The sequence below is a fragment of the Phialemonium atrogriseum genome, assembly GCF_030411735.1.
Source record: "Phialemonium atrogriseum strain 8032-3 unplaced genomic scaffold QBC33scaffold_5, whole genome shotgun sequence".
NCBI classification, from domain to species: Eukaryota; Fungi; Ascomycota; class Sordariomycetes; order Cephalothecales; family Cephalothecaceae; genus Phialemonium; species Phialemonium atrogriseum.
In genome coordinates this window covers 965,693-981,942 of record NW_026848142.1, presented here as the reverse complement: position 1 = coordinate 981,942, position 16,250 = coordinate 965,693, and the positions used below count along the sequence as shown (strand labels likewise).

Genomic DNA, 16,250 nt, shown 5'->3' with positions numbered 1-16,250 from the left:
CATGGAAGCTTCCATTGTTTATGCAAGGTCGAACGGGTAAGGCTGAGACTGGACGACACCAAAGCAATTCCAAAAATGATCTTCGTACAGGGAGGGCAACGCTGCTATAATTAGAAATGGTGTCGCTGCCAAGAACGATATAAACACCTGTCAAACGTCTGCCAAGACCGGTTTCTAAATCTAGCAACAAAAGTTTGTGCTGCGAATGTGCGAAGTGGTTTATCTGTTTCGCCTTGGCGGAACCAGGGCAATGGACCAGAGTGTCAGTGCGTTTCGACCAGTCGGCAAGACTTTCCTCGACGAAAGGAAAGCATGTATTGTCGGGTATTGTATCTAGGTTGGCATGGAGAGGTTCCTGCATCGTACAGTACATCCATCACGAGGGGGGTTTCAAGCGATGCAGCAATTGGGGCATCCCTTCCGCAAGTCTTCGTTCGCTCCGCAATTGCATCTTACTGCAATCGATTGCACTGCTGCACTGCTGCTCATTGCCATCGACCCAGCAGTCCAAAATTCTCCGACTTGCATGTTGTGGGTGCGGCCGAATCGGGTAGCCGTGGGGGGAAAAGAAGTGGGCTAATTATACACCATACGAGATCTGTCGCAGAATGTTCTGGGGAAAATCCCGAAACAGGCAAGTCTTGTCTCGCCCCAGCCTAGGGCGCAACAATTTACCCCCATCCCATCAGTGGGCAAGACCTGACGCTCGAAGCGGGCCAAACAAGCTAGTCAACTTCAGAGACCTGGTTCAATGCGAAATGGAGAAACACCGCTCTTCTTATCGAGGGGAGGGGGTCTCGACGATGTTTAAGAAGAGGCTCGACTCTCGCCATCGGTGGCCGAGCTCCTGCTTGCCCTCCCACGCTGCGATCCTGACCTACAGTGCTCCGCCAGTTGTCCATCGTTGCCGCTGAACTCATGTCTGCGCCGGGTGTGAACCAGATACCATGCGCCGTATGCAACACCGGTCTCGTCGGCATCGGGAAGGGCCAGATATGTGGTCAATGTCGAAGCACGTACAACCTCGGGAGGCAGGGGGGCGCTCCAGAGTCGTTGCCCAAGATCCTTGAATTCCTCCACCGGGCGAACTCCACCGATGTCCAGAGGATTCTCATGGAATGCAATGCGATCCTGGCAAACCGTCGGCAGCAACAACAGGCACAGAGTAAGTGAATATCATAAACGGACAGCTATGTTGCATCGGAAGCTAACCCCTGATTAGACTCCCTGTCCGGCCAAAGCACGCTGCCGATGATGGCAACGACGCCGACTCCTACCTCAGGGCATTTCCAGCAGCCTTCAGACTATGGGTCCCTAGATCCGCCCATTATGTTGCACCCCACCTTCCAGTTCGGCCATAGCGCCAGTTCTCTAGTCGACCCCCAGCATTACGGAGGAGTCGGTCCCGGCAGCAGTCTGCTGACGCCGAGTGCGGCAAACTTCTTGACAAATATGCCCCAAGCCGAGGTCCTGAACACCGGCAGCCAGTTTTCAATGATGCCGTCGAGCTCGTACGCCGCCTCAGTCTTCGACCACCCTGCGCCAGCCCCGGACCGCGACTCGTCGTCGACCGTCGACAGCCAACGGTCGGGCGGCAGCCGGCCCAAGCCCCTGTCGGCCAACACGATATCATCGTGGGAGTACCCGTACCGCTGCACCTTCCCCCCCTGCACGGCGTCCTTCCGCCGCAAGCACGAGTGGAAGCGGCACGAGAGCTCGTCGCACGACCCCCAGTTCCTGTACACGTGCCACTTCTGCCGCGACCGCGAGAAGCCCTTTACGCACACGCGCCGCGACAAGCTGGGCGTGCACCTGCAGTCGGCCCACGGCCTGGACAAGGACATGCGCGACCCGGCCGGCCGCCAGGCCCTGCGCCTCGAGGAGCTCGAGCGCCCGCCCTGGACGACGGACCACCCGCGCCGCAGCCACCGCTGGGGATGTGGGTTCTGCTCCGCCGTGCTGACGAGCTGGGACGTGCGCGCCAACCACATCGCCGACCACTTCCAGGCGCGCTGCTCCATGGAGGACTGGCATGTTCCCGTGCTTGGCGATGATGAGGAGACGGAAGACGAGGGTGGTCGTGGGACGGGGGTCATGGGCCGCCTGGTCAAGTCGGTCAAGAGGCTGAGTACGGAGGATTACGCGAATGATATGGATTGTTATGATGATCGGGATGCGGACCGATATGGTTGATAGGGTTTCTTTTCTTGTACCATACATACTTACTGCATTGGGATTTATGGGGAATGTTCATTGACGAGTCATTATGCCTTCCAAGAATTTCCATGCTTTGGTCCGGACTTTTAAGATGCTGACCTCTTTGTTCCTTCTAAGTTTACACACTCTGCCGCATCTTTACGATGAAAAGTAAGAACGCTGCTATTCTTTGCGTTGACACTAGATCTGTCGTTCATCCTAACTTGATATTTGTAGACGTTCAGTACAACCTCTTAAGTTTCAGAAACAATCTTCCCAGCCCATCCAACCGTGCCTACGCCCTTGAATCGACACAACTCGTTCATCCTTGGAGGCCGTCGGACATTCCCCTCAATCCCGATCATCCGGATGGAACACCAGCGCCCTGACCTCGATGCTCTCCCTCGGCGGCAGGCCCTCCTCGGAGCGCGGATCCGCAAACGACGTATGCGGCACCCTCCTCGCCCTCCCATCCGTCTTGCTATCAGCGCACTTGATAAGCAGCACCTCCCCGGGCGACAGCGCGTACTTGTAGAACCACCTGTGCGCGGGACTATACCTGACCTGGAACGTCTCCCCCTTCCTGTCCGGGTAGATCAGCGGCGTGGGCACCAGGTCCTCCTCGGCGACGCTGCGCGCCTCCGCCACCGCCAGCGGGTCCCGCAGCACCGTCCGGATCGGCCGCCACACGTTGACGATCTGCACGCGCCCGCGCAGCAGCGCCTCCGCCTCGTCGGGCAGGTGGTGCGGCACCCGCGACTGCGCCGCCGCGTAGGACTGGTCGATGTGCACGCGCTGCGCCGGGCCGCGGCGCCCGCCCTGCCCCGGGAGGGAGCGCCGGATCGTATGGTCGAAGATGAAGACGCGGGAGGCGCCGGTGCTGAGTTGGGTGAAGTGAGCATCCTGAACTTTGGGAGGGGTTTTCCTTTTTCTTGGCTTGGGTACTTGTGCTTACACGTCCTTCAGCAGTTGCTCAGTCTCTGGGTAGTAAGTCTCCCTGATCTTGTCATCGTCGATGAAATCCTTCTCCGTAGCCACATGGCGGTGAAACTGAAAGCCATTTGCGTCAAGTGTGTACTCGCTCTCATGTCCGGTTACATCCTGGATGGTGACGGGGTGGGTCTCAAAGGGTCTCTCGTAGGTCTCGGGCTTGCCAATGTAGGTTGGATGCGGAGGCGAGCCATCCTCGGGATCCTTGTAAAAGTTGAGTGTCGTATGGACGAATTGCGGCTTCGGCTGGACATCCGTCTCGGACAGTTGGTCCAAAATTGGGACCGGTTGGGGCTGCTGGATCGCCGCAGTGGCCATTGCAAGATATAAACGTCGATATCAAACTTTCAAGTCACAGGTGCTGAATGGCTTGGAATAGAGAGGGCAAGACTCTTTCATGTTGAGGAGGGTCTGTCGTCGCCTCTTATATTTGGAATGGAAGGATAGCTCGGTCCCAGCATACGTACCCCGCGAGCACGTCAGACTGCTCACCACCCACCATTCAGTGTGCTTAATTCTAAGACGACGAATTGTATCATCCAGAACACTTCTGATTTCTAAGCCCCGCCAATAAGGCGTCCCAATCCAACAATATCGGTCCCAAGGTTTGTGCTCACGGGTCGATCTTATCAATGTTGATTAGAAATAGGGCATCGCGAGACAACGTTCGCCATGAGTCTATATATGGCGTCATCAACCAATGTCTGACGAGCCACCGAGATGAAAAATCCGGCCCCTTGTCGTCTTGCACATGATGGCACGACTCGAGCAGATCGGAATGGTGACTCCGGGACCTCCGGTGCTTCCAACCACACTACGGACCCGTCGGCGTTGGACAATCCCGGATGCCGGTGGCCTAATATATTGATTCTGCAATTATTTTATCTGCCCTTGGCGTGGCGCGCCTCAGGGGTAGTTGACAAACATTTCTGCTACAGTATCAAACATTACCAATGATAAAGAGGTGCAGAAGAAGTACGACCGAGGAGACACCAATATTGGTCGTCCTTGAACATGATCTAACGACAACTGAACATCACAAGGAACGGTGAGCCAAAAAATGTGTCTCCTAGAAATACATAATCAGAGGAAGAATTCACGAATTACCGGCACCGCTCGTGCTGGCTGTCCTCGCATTTCCCCGTCACACAGCAACTCATGGCCCACCCCCTCGACCACAATACTCTTCGCGCCAGTAATGGTCTCCCTCAAGGTATTCATTCCCTCCGCGAGAAAGGCAGGTGTCTTCGCTCCAGAAAGCAAAAGAATCTCAACTTTCTCCTCGTCGGTCTCGTCTCCTCGCTGAGAAAGGGCTTCATACCGCCCAGATTCCCCCGCCATCCCTTCTGTGACCGCAAAATCATACCGGAGTAATGCAGCCAAGCCAGACATGGTGCAGACTCCCCTGTCCTCCTCGCCTTTCTCCCTCTTCTTCTGTACATCCCTGTCTTGGCCACGGAACATCATCCCCGCCAGAGCCTTCATCAACCACCTCGGGATCCACCCCGGGCCGAGTTCTACGATAAGCATCGCCGTAACCGCGGCGCCAACTATGTCACCATCTTCAAGGTCCTGCTCGAAATGATGGAACTTTTCTAGTTTGCAGCTAGTAAGCCGGTTCGTGAAGAATATGGGCGGCTCGAATATGACGACCTTGCGGACCTTCGACAGTGCGGGTGATTTGGGGCTCTGAAGCAGAGCGTGCAGCGTCAGCAAGGCGCCGGACGAGACACCGATGATGTAGATTGCGCCCGTGGCTTCGATCAGGGCTTCTAGGTCTGAGACTTCAGTTGCGATGACGGCGGTTGTGAAGGCCGGGCTGTAAGTGCGAGTGTACGTCTTGGATCCAAGGCTCAAGGTACTGCCTGCGTCTGCCATTACGTTGGAATCGGACGATCCCTCGGCAGATGCGGTCACTGGTGGCTGATGGCGGGGGTTAAGGTCCGTGACCGACGATGGATATGGGCCGGAGAGTCCTCGGCCACGGCGAGAGGGGAGGTGAACAGTGCAATACGGACTCAGCGCATCGGCTAGCTCGCTGTGTAGAAGAGCATAACTGAACGCACCGTGTAGAATCAGTACACCGTCTCCGGTGCCGACTGAGTAGTAGCTCAGTTTGGCGCCATCCGATGATGTGGCGAAATGGTGGTCCAACTTGATGTCTGGTTTGGGAGCCATTTAAATAAATAGTAGGAAAATAACCTAACTTCCCAAACACATCTTCACATGCCAAAAGGCAGGGTAGCTAAGAAGAGTTCATTTATCGTATTTATACTACAGTTTGCAGGAACATCGCGAACAGCTGTCGTCACGCATTCGCAAGTCCCACTGCCCCGAACCCTCTCGGACCTCGGGGTGGGTCGCTTCGCCGATTGGCTGCGGATGCTCCGCGCCGTTAGGTCGCAATGGTCGACTTGGGTAAGACGGGAGGAATCTATTGGGTAAAGTTAAACTAGCCCTGTGATGAATTGCGTTCCCCAGATTACACCCGAGTATTATACTGGAAGGGATTAGTGGTGTATTCCGGAAGTCGCAGCCGCGCTCGAGCAAGTAGCTTGAACCTTGCAAATGTCGGCCTCTCGTAGGTTACTCGGTCCTTGGTGTTGTTCTGCCAACTGAATAGCTCTGTTGGTGACATCTACTTATTGTAAAGGGAGCACCCCAAGTTTGTGACGGGGTCGATATATCCTATTGCTACACTATTTGCGATTTAGGCGTCTGAGAGGTTTCATAGACCTGATTGCCCTGAATACGAGCACATTCAACGGCTGAAAATCATGGATTGGGTTTTTGATATCAAAGACGCTCCAAGGGTCATGACGCTTATCTATTCCACGGACCTAATACAAATAGTTTACAGCCAGCTGATGTGGGAATAGTGTAGTTGGGTGGCCCCTGAACAAACATGGGCGACGGCTCACGTCCTTTTGTCGAGCTGGTTGCCGTGGCGCCGGGGATACCGTTCGGGCTGACGTTCCTGGGAAGGAAGTTGTCTGAGGAGACGCTCATACGGCTGGCGTATGCGTTTGAGCAGGCGATGCGCCACCAAGATGCCGTCGTCCCTGGTGAGATGGGAGTGCTGCCTAGGACGGAGATTGTTGATGTGCTAGAGAATAGCACTTCTCACGCGCCAACCGCCACGTCTAGCACATCACCGCCTATCGCTACGGATGCAGCAGCTAAGCGTGGATTCCCTGAGGCGGGCTTTGTCGTGGCTGCTGTCGTTGCACTGTTGTAATGGGCTGGTTGTAGTGGAGAGGCGATCTAGTAATGAAAAAGAAGTAGTTATGCATATCGAATGCAGCTATGAATGTTCAGAACACCTATAAGAGGACGAATGAACAGCTGGAGATGTGCAGAGGGAATCAACTGGCTAAGTTTAAGGCTTCACCGACCGGAAGCCATGGCTGACTTCGACAAGAAGGCCTGGGTTCTTGTACCCTCGTAAACGCCTCGCATTATGGTCTATCTCGAGCAGATGATGTGGCAGGGGGGCATACCAACTTATAGGTTGCAGTGCACAAGCCAGAGGACCGAATCTCAGTAAATAAATCGGCTTTGTTATGCTGCGGCCCCGTTTCTAGGGTCTGCTCGGCCGAGGGTGTATTTCCGGCGGCTTCCGACCTTGCCAAGTTTTTTTCAGCCGGCGCCAAGAGGCTGCTAGTTCTGTGCTAATGAGACAGTGCGTTGAAGGTTGTCCAACAACGAACGGCCAAACGGCAAGCCACCCACGTCATAACAAGGCCGTTTTTGTTATTCCCAAACTGTCGTTGAGTCAGGAGGCGGAGCAAGACAAGCAGGAGCGAGGACAATTGTTGATCTCAAGTTACGCTATCAGGCAGCGGAGCCTTGAGATCCTTTTGCTGCAAGCAAGTTGGCCAAACCCTTTTTCCATTGGACAATTGATACATCAAAGGTCAGTTGGTCTGTGCTTGCCACTTGATTTTCACGTGCCAAGCAGTCTGAATAGTCAGGAGCTATTCCGAAACGGGACTAGGGGCGCTAGTTCTTCGGAGCCTTTCCTTGGTTCATTGCAGTGCGGCATTTGGCGGCACTTTGAATCTTCCACCTCGTCCGTCCTTTTTTCTTGCCCAAACACGTCAACAGTTCTTGCAAAAGACCTCATACCACAGTTACTGGCAAGCAATCGTTGAATATGCTGTCTCGTAACTCCGCTGGAACGGCGCAAGTATGTCCTCGCAGTCCTCTTGACTTCCAATGGCTTTGCTTTTCTTCCCCGCCACCTTGAACACAAACATTTACTTACCTTGTCCTTCAGCGCCTGCTGCGGACAGCATCCGGGCCCGCCCACCAGCTCAATGCCGCCCGCAGCTTCGCGACAATCCAATCCGACATCTTCAAGCCCACAAAGTACGGTGGCAAGTACACAGTAACCCTCATTCCAGGCGACGGTATCGGCTCCGAGGTGGCCCAGAGCGTCAAGACCATCTTCAAGGCAGACAATGTACCGATCGAATGGGAGCAGGTCGAGGTCTCGGGCCTGGACGACGCGACGCCGACCGGGCGCACCGAAGACCTGTTCAGGGAGGCCGTCGCCTCTCTGAGACGCAACAAGCTCGGCCTCAAGGGCATCCTCCACACCCCCATCAGCCGGTCCGGCCACCAGAGCTTCAACGTGGCGATGCGCCAGGAGCTCGACATCTACGCCTCCATCTGCCTGATCAAGAACATCCCGGGCTACACCACGCGGCATAAGGACGTGGATCTGTGCATCATCCGTGAGAACACCGAGGGCGAGTACAGCGGGCTGGAGCATCAGTCCGTCCCGGGCGTGGTCGAGTCGCTCAAGATCATCACACGAGCAAAGTCGGAGCGCATCGCCAAGTTCGCCTTCAGCTTCGCGCTAGCCAACCAGCGCAAGAAGGTGACGTGCATCCACAAGGCCAACATCATGAAGCTGGCCGACGGCCTGTTCCGCAACACCTTCCACGCCGTCGCCAAGGACTACCCCACCATCGAGACGGGCGACATGATCGTCGACAACGCCTCGATGCAGTGCGTCGGCCGTCCCCAGCAGTTCGACGTCATGGTCATGCCCAATCTGTACGGTGGCATCCTATCCAACATCAGCGCCGCCCTGGTCGGCGGGCCCGGCGTCGTCCCCGGCTGCAACATGGGCCGCGACGTCGCCGTCTTCGAGCCCGGCTGCAGACACGTCGGCCTTGACATCAAGGGCAAGGACCAGGCCAACCCTACCGCCCTCATTCTCAGCGGCACCATGCTGCTGCGCCACCTGGGTCTCGACGAGCACGCCACCCGCATTTCGCGCGCCATCCATGCCGTCATTGCTGAGGGGTAAGTCGGCTGTTTACTGCCTGCCCCTTATTTCCAACCTCCCTCCGTGACCCTTAGAGAAGGCTAACCGTTCCTACAGCAAGGTGCGAACCCGCGACATGGGCGGCGATTCATCGACCCAAGAGTTCACCAGGGCCATCCTCGACAAGATGGAGGCCTCGCTCTAGGAATCCTAACATTCGCCGCGGGTTTTCGTCCCGTCGCTCAATGAACACGAAAAACAAGATGATGTACGATCGAGCCCCCACCCTCGGGAAATCCCTCAGGGTTTTTAAAGATCTATAGATGATCCAATGTGGCGGATGGGGCAGGTGATATAGCAGGATCGAACGACTTTCATAGATGGACAGCATAGATTGCCGCCGCCCCGCTGTAATGTTGGTAGCACATGTGGATAGGGGACTCGCATTACACTTTTCCTTTATGTCTACTACCAATTTCACAGCGTATATGCTTGCGACCCGTATTTTCCTGTTGATTCAGTCCCTACCGGTCCAGTCTTGTCGTTTCAAGGCCTGCGGATTCGGTGTATTTCTATCCGCTTATCGGTTCAGTGCCTGACTATCTAGTGCATGCACATTCAGTGAAGGTGTTTTTGGCTGTCGCAGCTTGATCTTGATGTATCATTTGATAGCAGTCTTGAACAAGATATAGGAGGGATTGTCTCTTTGGCTTAATTGGCTTGACGTCTTCCATGTATTACGGAGAGAATACCTCATCCTCAACCAGCTAGATCATTGGCTCATTATATGTTGCAAGCACCAGGGCCAAATAGCCTCTCCCGCCATGGAGCGTAACAAGTCACATGAGCACTAATTCCCGCAGTAAAGACTACCAGATGGTGACAGTTACCAAGGCAGGACAAGGGCTCTTGATCGAACTAGGTACCTAGCTGGTGGTGAGACCAGCTAATATTGGAGGCACAGAGAAGGGCCGACAACGGGGTCGACACAGAAGAAAAGCTGGAACAACTTGGGTTGGGAAATCTCAGCAACAAGGAGCTATATACACTCTACCAACTGCGATCATCGTTGGATTTCTACTGAGGCATCCCCAAGAGCCTCCTTAAATTCCTTTGTCCATTGACGCAGCGGCTTCTTCCCCTCTCTCAACTCCTTGTAGAAAACCCCGAGCGGCTTCGGGAGTTGATTTGCATCCAAAAACCCATCGTCGTCGACGTACTCTTCCATGTACGCAATCATGGAAATTGCGAAGCCACCTATTCGCTTCCCCGAGTCGCGGGCGAACAGACGCAGAAAGGCTTCCAGTAAGATAATGGACTTGGGAACGACAACTGGGTCCTGGGCTGACTTTGAAGACGCCCGATCCGCGACCCGGTCGCCAAGGTGGAAGAATGGTCTGGTCGGACGCAAGCACGAAATGCGACGGAAGCTTGAGTTTCTTGGGGAACAACAAGCAGCTGTCGAGCGGTGGTAGGAACCAGAGCGTGTCAGACTGTCAATTAAGGCCTATCGTGACCTCCGAGTCCTCAATGTGCACGTGAAATGCCGGGGCGGCGTTGGCCGATCCTGCGAGCTCGAGTGACAGATTTGAGGATCTTGAATGGGGTGAGAGCTTTTGCACCAGCCCTTAAACAGTCATCCCGAACGACGAAATCAATCGACTTTGCAGAGAGTTAGTAGAAAACGCGGATTATCTCGATGGAGGGATACCTACGCCGATGATGGATGGTACGCCATGGACGTTGAGAAGAGGGTGGCCCCAGAGGACACAAGGGACATGCACCGAGTTAAGGGCCCGCGCAATGGATGCAATGAACGATTCTGAAATATTTTCCGACATACTACCGGAGTTCGGCGTATTTAATGTCCATGGACTTCAGTTGCCTTTCGTTCACAACTCAACCGTCTTCTCTCCGTCATATCCCTCAGCCTGGGCAAAGTAATATCCCCTCTGGTTCGCAAGCAGCCTCAACGGTCCAGCACCATTCTCCCGCTCGACCTCAAAATCGCAGTTGTAATGCGTATGTCCAAATGCCCAGACCTTAATTTTGTCACTCTTGAAGCAAGCCTGACCCGACAAGTCAGTCGCGAACGCGCTCGTGATCGGACTCTCCGCATGCCTCGGCTCGATCGCCCGAGCATCCTTGGACGGGCTCCAATGCGAAAAGATCATGATCTCAGCGTCGGACTGTTCGAGATCTGCAACCTGCGTGTTAAGCCACGCAACGTCCCGGCCGTGCGCCTCGTTGTGCGCGCCGACATCCCAGTCTCTGGTTTGGTAAAAGTCATTGAGCCCGACGCTGACCGCCATGTGACTTTCCGGCGGGATGTAGGAGAAGAGGCTGCAGCCCAGGATGACGATGTTCTTGTGGCCTGGAAGCCGGAAGACGGCACGGTCGAGGAGGACGAACTCGCCCAGCGACGCGTCCCTGCGGGCGGTTTGTTCGAAGGCGCGAAGAATCTCGAGAGCTTGGGGCCAGCTGGAGCTATACGCCTCATGATTCCCGGGTACGAAGAGCACGGCGCGGAACTGGTTGAGCTGTCGAGTCAAGAAGGCAAGGCAGTCGTCCTTGTGCGGCGCGATGTTGCCGATGTCGCCAAGCAGCGCCAGGTAGGGTGCTTTCGGGACGATATCGAAGATATCGTAGGCTTTTGGGGCCTCCAGATGTAGATCGGAGAGAATCTGGACCGCCATGACGGGGGAAGACGGTGGTGGAGAGGCCCAATGCCAAAACCTTCGGTTGGGATGGATGCCTGCAGTTTTCTTACTTAGTCCGGCACCGATAACAGAGACAAAATGAGGAAGCCGTTTGGCTGCGATTGACATCACCCTGCTGATTAAGCAGATGTTGGACAGAAATATAGAAAGTGAAATGGAGAGTAGAAGTGATGCGTGGTGATGGATTCCTACCTTCAAGAGGTTATCTCCACAGGCTGGGGCATGTGGCTATTTGGGCAGAGGGTCTGTGCGCAAATCTGTCAACAGACTGGAGAATCTCTGCCAGGTATCGTCGCTGTCACTGCTAAATAGCCACCTGCGTGTGAAGATTTTTAAAATCCCTTTCCTAGAAAAGTTGACCACAGCAAATTTCTATATTGGCTGACCGAATATCCCAACATCGCCGCGTGACATCACCCTGTACTACCCTAGGGCTCACTCAGACTGGCGATTTCAGGCACTGAAAACAACGAGCAGGAATGGTTAGATCTGTGAGCATGTCTGAAGGGAGAGCCAGGAATTTGAACGCCCTATACACCCAAAGCAGTAACGCCAGCTCATCCATGAAGATCGAAATCATAACATGTCACATCAGATATTACACGAAAGAATTAGGCTTTCGTTCTTTTTATGAACTATTTTTAACTCACTAAAATGACTCTTTTTAGAGAGAAGCCAAGGACCAAGAGTTTACAGAGACGATATATGCTATTCCAAAGCTTCCGGTTGTAGAAGAAACTATGCAAAATATTCTGCCAATATATAAATTGATATATTTGCCCCTTTCTTGTGAAGCTGCTGAGAAGAATAAAAAGGTTAAAAAGAATGCGAGACAGCCTAGCTTGTAGAAGGAAGAGATATTCTAGCTCTCAAAGGCAGGATCTATTCTAGCTTATAAGGGCAGGAGGTGTATGTCTCATTAAGAACAAGTGAAGCAGTATAACGCCATTATAACATACATTTCCCACCAACAATGGCACCTTTGAGATGGCTGGCTTTCTTTATTGGCACATTAATCTTGTCTTATGCCTTGCAATAAGCTTGGGTGTAGCAGGGGCAGAGGAGAGCGTCACAGGGTAGCCGAGAACTCGTTATCAAGGGCGTCATGAACACCAGGTCAGGCGGGTTCTAGGCACGCCCTTGGGATCTCGTCCTTGACCCCACATCAAATGTTGGGCTGAAGGGATTCGCTCAGCACAAGTGCTTGCTTGGAGGGATTCGCTTGCTTGTGGGCTCTCTTGAAGGGATTCGCTTGCTTGTGGGCTCTCTTGAAGGGATTCTCTCGCTGTAAGACCCACTCACTGAAGGGATTCGCCCATAGCGAGACCAGTAACGATACCTATGAAGGGCGAGCAGACATTTTACTTCCACCTGGCACACAATCTTTTCTTTTCCATCTCCGTTTCTTCCCCATCCTGGAAGCAAACAACCACCCCAAAGCGCCGCGAGGACCAGAAAAAATGGTCCGCAACAAGAAACGCTTGTACGTCGCCCTCTACGAGAGTGGCATCGACGACGACGATGACAACGACGAGAGAAGGTAATTCCACTCAGCTCTAAATCCGTCCTCGCCACCCCCTCTGTCTCACCCCAAGCTCACCCTTGCAACCCAGATACTCCTGGGCCCTCCTGATTGGCCCCAAGAACGAGAAGGGCAGCGATCCGGTCCCCGGCACGCTGCACCACGTCATCACGGCCATGGACCTGCCGTGGAAGTACGAGGAGCAGGCCGTCGTCGACGTCCGGCGGCACCCGGGCCTGCTGTCGCGGATCATGGTCGGCAAGATCGCCGACGAGGCCCGCGCCGTCGAGATCCTCCGCGCCGTCCCCGACGACCGCGAGGAGGAGGACCCGGGCTGCTGGGGCCCCAGCTCGTGGGTGGGCGCCGCGCTCGCCGCGCTGGTCGCTGACCCGGTCGCCATGGGCCCGTCGTCGGTTATGCTGTGGGATGGCGTCGAGGTCGTTGCCCGGGCCCACGTCAAGAAGAATATGGAGGCCGGCCGGTACTCCGGTGAGGAGGATATGGACAAGCCTCGGCCCACGTTCGATTTGATGACCAGCGAGGAGATATGGGAGTGAGGGGGTGGACATGAGGCCGACTGCCTCGGATATGCCTTGTCTCTGGGCTTGGGCTGGGTGTCTTGAGACACACCGGGATAAGATGCTACGTACCTATCGTAGGTAGTCGATGGATGACACTGACTGGCAGCTGGGGCTCCGATAACCCTCCAATAAAATTGACATGATGATCTGGGATTCTTGGGATAACAGGCTGAGACTCGTTCCTGTGAACTACGGTGGTAGACGGGCAAAATGAAATTGGAGACTTGGGGTGTCAACCGACTGTGAGCTGACCATGGCACACAGCAATATATTTGTCACTGAAGAGTCCACAAAGTAGGAACACAGAATGGGGTGTAAACAGTACCATTTCTTGGGATATTCAGTTATTTTCCCTTTCCCTATCGTCAACTTGCCAGCAAGTGCCGCCGTCCCTACCACTACTATCGGCACTTCCCATGAGAGGAGCTGCGGAAACCAATCCAAAGCCCCCCGCAGCTTCCTTGCCCTCAGCAATCGCGACGCCCTGCGGATCAGACTCCTCAGGGCCGTCCTCCTCCCCCACAATGGAGCTTTCTAGGATGCTATCGACATCCTGGCCTAGCTCCTCGGCGAAGCCTAGCAGCATGTTTCTCTTCACGTATGGGCCCCGCGAGCCCCATTACCGCACCGTCTTGCGGACCTCGCTCTCGACCGGGTTTGTCCCGCCCTTCGCAGCCCGCCACCCAACCTGTAGAACAGCGCTCAGAGACGTCCACCAAACGTATCGTGCGCGGGGCCGGAAGTCGGTCTTGAAGTGAAGCTTCCTCTCATGTAGGTCTCTCAATCCACCGAAAGCGATGTGGCTTGCTATCAATGGCACAGGCCATACCACCGAAGATCTTGGTATTGTTGAACGGGCCGCCAATTCTCGCAATGATCTGGTCCCCGATCGGGCTTCCTGTCAGGCTCACCAGGGCCGAAATGGAAAAAGTGCTGGATTCCCCGGATCGCCCGCGTCGCCAGTTGGGAAATCAGGCTCCGTGACCCTGGAATAGGATGGTTCAAATCTGGCTCAGATCCATGGGTGATTTGCGCGAAGACGGATTTGGTATGAAGGGGCCCGCCAGATAGGGGAGTGTGGAAAGTGAAGAGGTAAGAAAGAACGTGGGCGCTGCCGGTTGGGGATAAAGGAAACATACAGTCGGGTCAGCTCGGCGCCTCGCGTTTGTGATTTGGCCAGGAAAGCGCGTCCCACACCGGATTCCGGTCTGTGGGCTGACGAACCGGGAATCAGCTGCGCGTCCGGAATATTCAGTGTCTCACCCTATCATCGGGGTCTGGCCCGAACATTGAGCCGCAATGCGGCGCAATACTATTGGAACAAACGTGTTTCGGGATTATCGGGCAACAGTCACAGTGACAAGGGACTGATGAGCTGGCTTGTAAATGATCATTTTCAAAACCGCGAAATAGCATGTAATTACGGCAACTGCTTCTTCATCCATATGAAGACCAAGAAAATATCCCAACCCCCTCAATTTGTCGTGAATAGCCGGTGAACAGCCATGGAGGTCACTCACGCCTGCAAAATTCTCGTTGTTTACCCTGGACTTGGGCATCTTCCGTCGCTTCGCCGAGAACGAGTCTCTCCTCAGCGTGAAGATGCTCGCAGCTCCTTTCGGCGCCGACCCCTTGCTCCTCGGCCGAGTCCTGCGTTACCTGGCCTCATCCGCATAATCACCGAGACTAGCCAAGACCCTCCGATCACGCCTCCGGGGCCTTCTCTGACCCGCGGGTTGAAGGTACTCAGAACTACACGTAGGACCACTCCCCATTTCTCCTCCACCGTTCTACACGGCTCGGAGGACGGGGAACGGGCACAGATCCTGCGCAGCCTGATCCCAGCCATAGCGCTCGGGTCCAAGATCCTCATTGACGAGATGGTGCTGCCCAACACGGGCGTGCACTGGTGGTCGGCGTCTATGGACCTGCACATGTACACGATGCTGGGCTCCATGGAGCAGAACGAGGACTAGTGGATGAGCCCACGGCGATCGCTGCTCCATGTTCCAAACTGCCGAAGCTCTCGCGCCCAAGCAGGATTGCGGGGAGAGATTATGGCCCTGTAACTGTGCACTTGACGCTGCGCAGAAGAACCACGCGTCACAATCTTCACAACCCGAGAGGCTCGAGGCGGGCGAGTTTGAGTAGGTTAGTGGATTTCCGCGCCGTCGAACCCGCCCCTTGTTGCTGAGGATATGCCCCTGAGAGAGACCAGAGGAAAATGGGGAACAAGTTGATCGCACCTTGCGGGGAACTATCGTCACCACCCTGGTAGATGTTATTCTTGCTTAAGGTATCTGGCCCAATCCCAGTTCGTAACCGGCTTTGCTGATGACGTCTTTGGAAAATTATTCATCCGAACAGAACGGTCGAAGATGCGTCTAGTTCAGACCTAGAGCAGACTCTATTGGAGACTGTTGTTAGACTCGTCGTAGGAACGCGTTTGCAGCCCGGTGGTCCATACGAATCGCTGATTTTACCAATGTGGATTACCTGCTGAAGAAAGGCTGGGACGTGCCGTGAATGATTTATACCGATTGCTTCCGATAACCCGGATGCTCTGTCGAGAGGCTATGCTTGAATGGGAGCGAGCAAGGATCAAGACTGGAGGCGAGAGGCTGCGGATGAGACACAGAAACTGCTGGACGGGTCTGTAATTGGTGTAGGGACGGGAACTTGCGTTTATGTTGCTGCGTTTGATGCCGCCGACCGGAAGGATTCCCGGTTATGTATGTCTCTATTAGGGCGGGAACATCGGGTACTCCGAAATGTTACCATAAGAGGCCATTCAGTAAGAGGCCCCTGCAGCCGGGTGCAGCGGAGGTGGAGTGCGCCTCACGGTGGAACCGTTGCAACCCCAACCGCCATATCCCGCCCCTTCGCCGCAATCCTACAGCCGAGTCTCTGCAGCGTGTGTCGCAAAACCGCAAGGCAGATACGATGTGTGAAGGCTGACGCTC

At 54.8% G+C, this 16,250-nt stretch overlaps 8 protein-coding genes across 8 annotated transcripts; 5 read left to right on the top strand and 3 right to left on the bottom strand.

The window, feature by feature from the left end:
- The first annotated feature begins 710 nt into the window (after positions 1-710).
- Positions 711-2,311, top strand: QBC33DRAFT_567473 (uncharacterized protein). Its single transcript, XM_060430488.1, has 2 exons — positions 711-1,165; positions 1,223-2,311. The coding sequence occupies exons 1-2, from the start codon at positions 919-921 to the stop codon at positions 2,191-2,193; spliced, it is 1,218 nt and encodes a 405-aa protein (XP_060286334.1). The 5' UTR covers positions 711-918; the 3' UTR covers positions 2,194-2,311.
- A 3-nt stretch (positions 2,312-2,314) lies between these two features.
- QBC33DRAFT_567472 (uncharacterized protein) lies at positions 2,315-3,504 on the bottom strand (the record flags this gene model as incomplete). Its single annotated transcript, XM_060430487.1, has 2 exons — positions 2,315-3,076; positions 3,152-3,504. The coding sequence occupies 2 exons, from the start codon at positions 3,502-3,504 to the stop codon at positions 2,548-2,550; spliced, it is 882 nt and encodes a 293-aa protein (XP_060286333.1). The 3' UTR covers positions 2,315-2,547.
- Positions 3,505-4,269: 765 nt separating this feature from the next.
- QBC33DRAFT_567471 (Alpha/Beta hydrolase protein) lies at positions 4,270-5,460 on the bottom strand (the record flags this gene model as incomplete). The annotated part of the gene is made up of 1 exon (XM_060430486.1): positions 4,270-5,460. Exon 1 carries the CDS (start codon positions 5,362-5,364, stop codon positions 4,270-4,272), a length of 1,095 nt encoding a protein of 364 aa, XP_060286332.1. The 5' UTR covers positions 5,365-5,460.
- A 349-nt stretch (positions 5,461-5,809) lies between these two features.
- Positions 5,810-6,754, top strand: QBC33DRAFT_530179 (uncharacterized protein). The gene has a single exon (XM_060427208.1). It carries the CDS (start codon positions 6,092-6,094, stop codon positions 6,422-6,424), a length of 333 nt encoding a protein of 110 aa, XP_060286331.1. The 5' UTR covers positions 5,810-6,091; the 3' UTR covers positions 6,425-6,754.
- Positions 6,590-8,669, top strand: QBC33DRAFT_556537 (isocitrate dehydrogenase [NAD] subunit 1; the record flags this gene model as incomplete). Its single annotated transcript, XM_060429734.1, has 3 exons — positions 6,590-6,622; positions 7,466-8,502; positions 8,582-8,669. 3 exons carry the CDS (start codon positions 6,590-6,592, stop codon positions 8,667-8,669), a joined length of 1,158 nt encoding a protein of 385 aa, XP_060286330.1.
- A 1,452-nt stretch (positions 8,670-10,121) lies between these two features.
- Positions 10,122-11,526, bottom strand: QBC33DRAFT_312364 (Metallo-dependent phosphatase-like protein). Its single transcript, XM_060423500.1, has 3 exons — positions 11,377-11,526; positions 10,180-11,219; positions 10,122-10,126 (listed from the first exon to the last, which is right to left on the bottom strand). The coding sequence occupies exon 2, from the start codon at positions 11,158-11,160 to the stop codon at positions 10,357-10,359; it is 804 nt and encodes a 267-aa protein (XP_060286329.1). The 5' UTR covers positions 11,161-11,219; positions 11,377-11,526; the 3' UTR covers positions 10,122-10,126; positions 10,180-10,356.
- Positions 11,527-12,644: 1,118 nt separating this feature from the next.
- On the top strand, positions 12,645-13,263 carry QBC33DRAFT_512773 (uncharacterized protein; the record flags this gene model as incomplete). The annotated part of the gene is made up of 2 exons (XM_060425932.1): positions 12,645-12,724; positions 12,798-13,263. The coding sequence occupies 2 exons, from the start codon at positions 12,645-12,647 to the stop codon at positions 13,261-13,263; spliced, it is 546 nt and encodes a 181-aa protein (XP_060286328.1).
- Positions 13,264-13,597: 334 nt separating this feature from the next.
- Positions 13,598-15,526, top strand: QBC33DRAFT_567467 (uncharacterized protein). Its single transcript, XM_060430485.1, has 2 exons — positions 13,598-13,942; positions 15,050-15,526. The coding sequence occupies exons 1-2, from the start codon at positions 13,704-13,706 to the stop codon at positions 15,261-15,263; spliced, it is 453 nt and encodes a 150-aa protein (XP_060286327.1). The 5' UTR covers positions 13,598-13,703; the 3' UTR covers positions 15,264-15,526.
- Positions 15,527-16,250: the final 724 nt, after the last annotated feature.

What these genes read in the sequence shown, in the direction of transcription:
- QBC33DRAFT_567473 (XM_060430488.1), top strand. Translation starts at nt 919, where the DNA reads ATGTCTGCGCCGGGTGTGAACCAGATACCATGCGCCGTATGCAACACC. An exon ending in GCAGCAACAACAGGCACAGA is followed by an intron (nt 1,166 to 1,222) that starts GTAAGTGAATAT and finishes ACCCCTGATTAG; the next exon opens with ACTCCCTGTCCGGCCAAAGC.
- QBC33DRAFT_530179 (XM_060427208.1), top strand. Translation starts at nt 6,092, where the DNA reads ATGGGCGACGGCTCACGTCCTTTTGTCGAGCTGGTTGCCGTGGCGCCG.
- QBC33DRAFT_312364 (XM_060423500.1), bottom strand. Translation starts at nt 11,160, where the DNA reads ATGGCGGTCCAGATTCTCTCCGATCTACATCTGGAGGCCCCAAAAGCC.
- QBC33DRAFT_567467 (XM_060430485.1), top strand. Translation starts at nt 13,704, where the DNA reads ATGAGAGGAGCTGCGGAAACCAATCCAAAGCCCCCCGCAGCTTCCTTG. An exon ending in CGGACCTCGCTCTCGACCGG is followed by an intron (nt 13,943 to 15,049) that starts GTTTGTCCCGCC and finishes AACTACACGTAG; the next exon opens with GACCACTCCCCATTTCTCCT.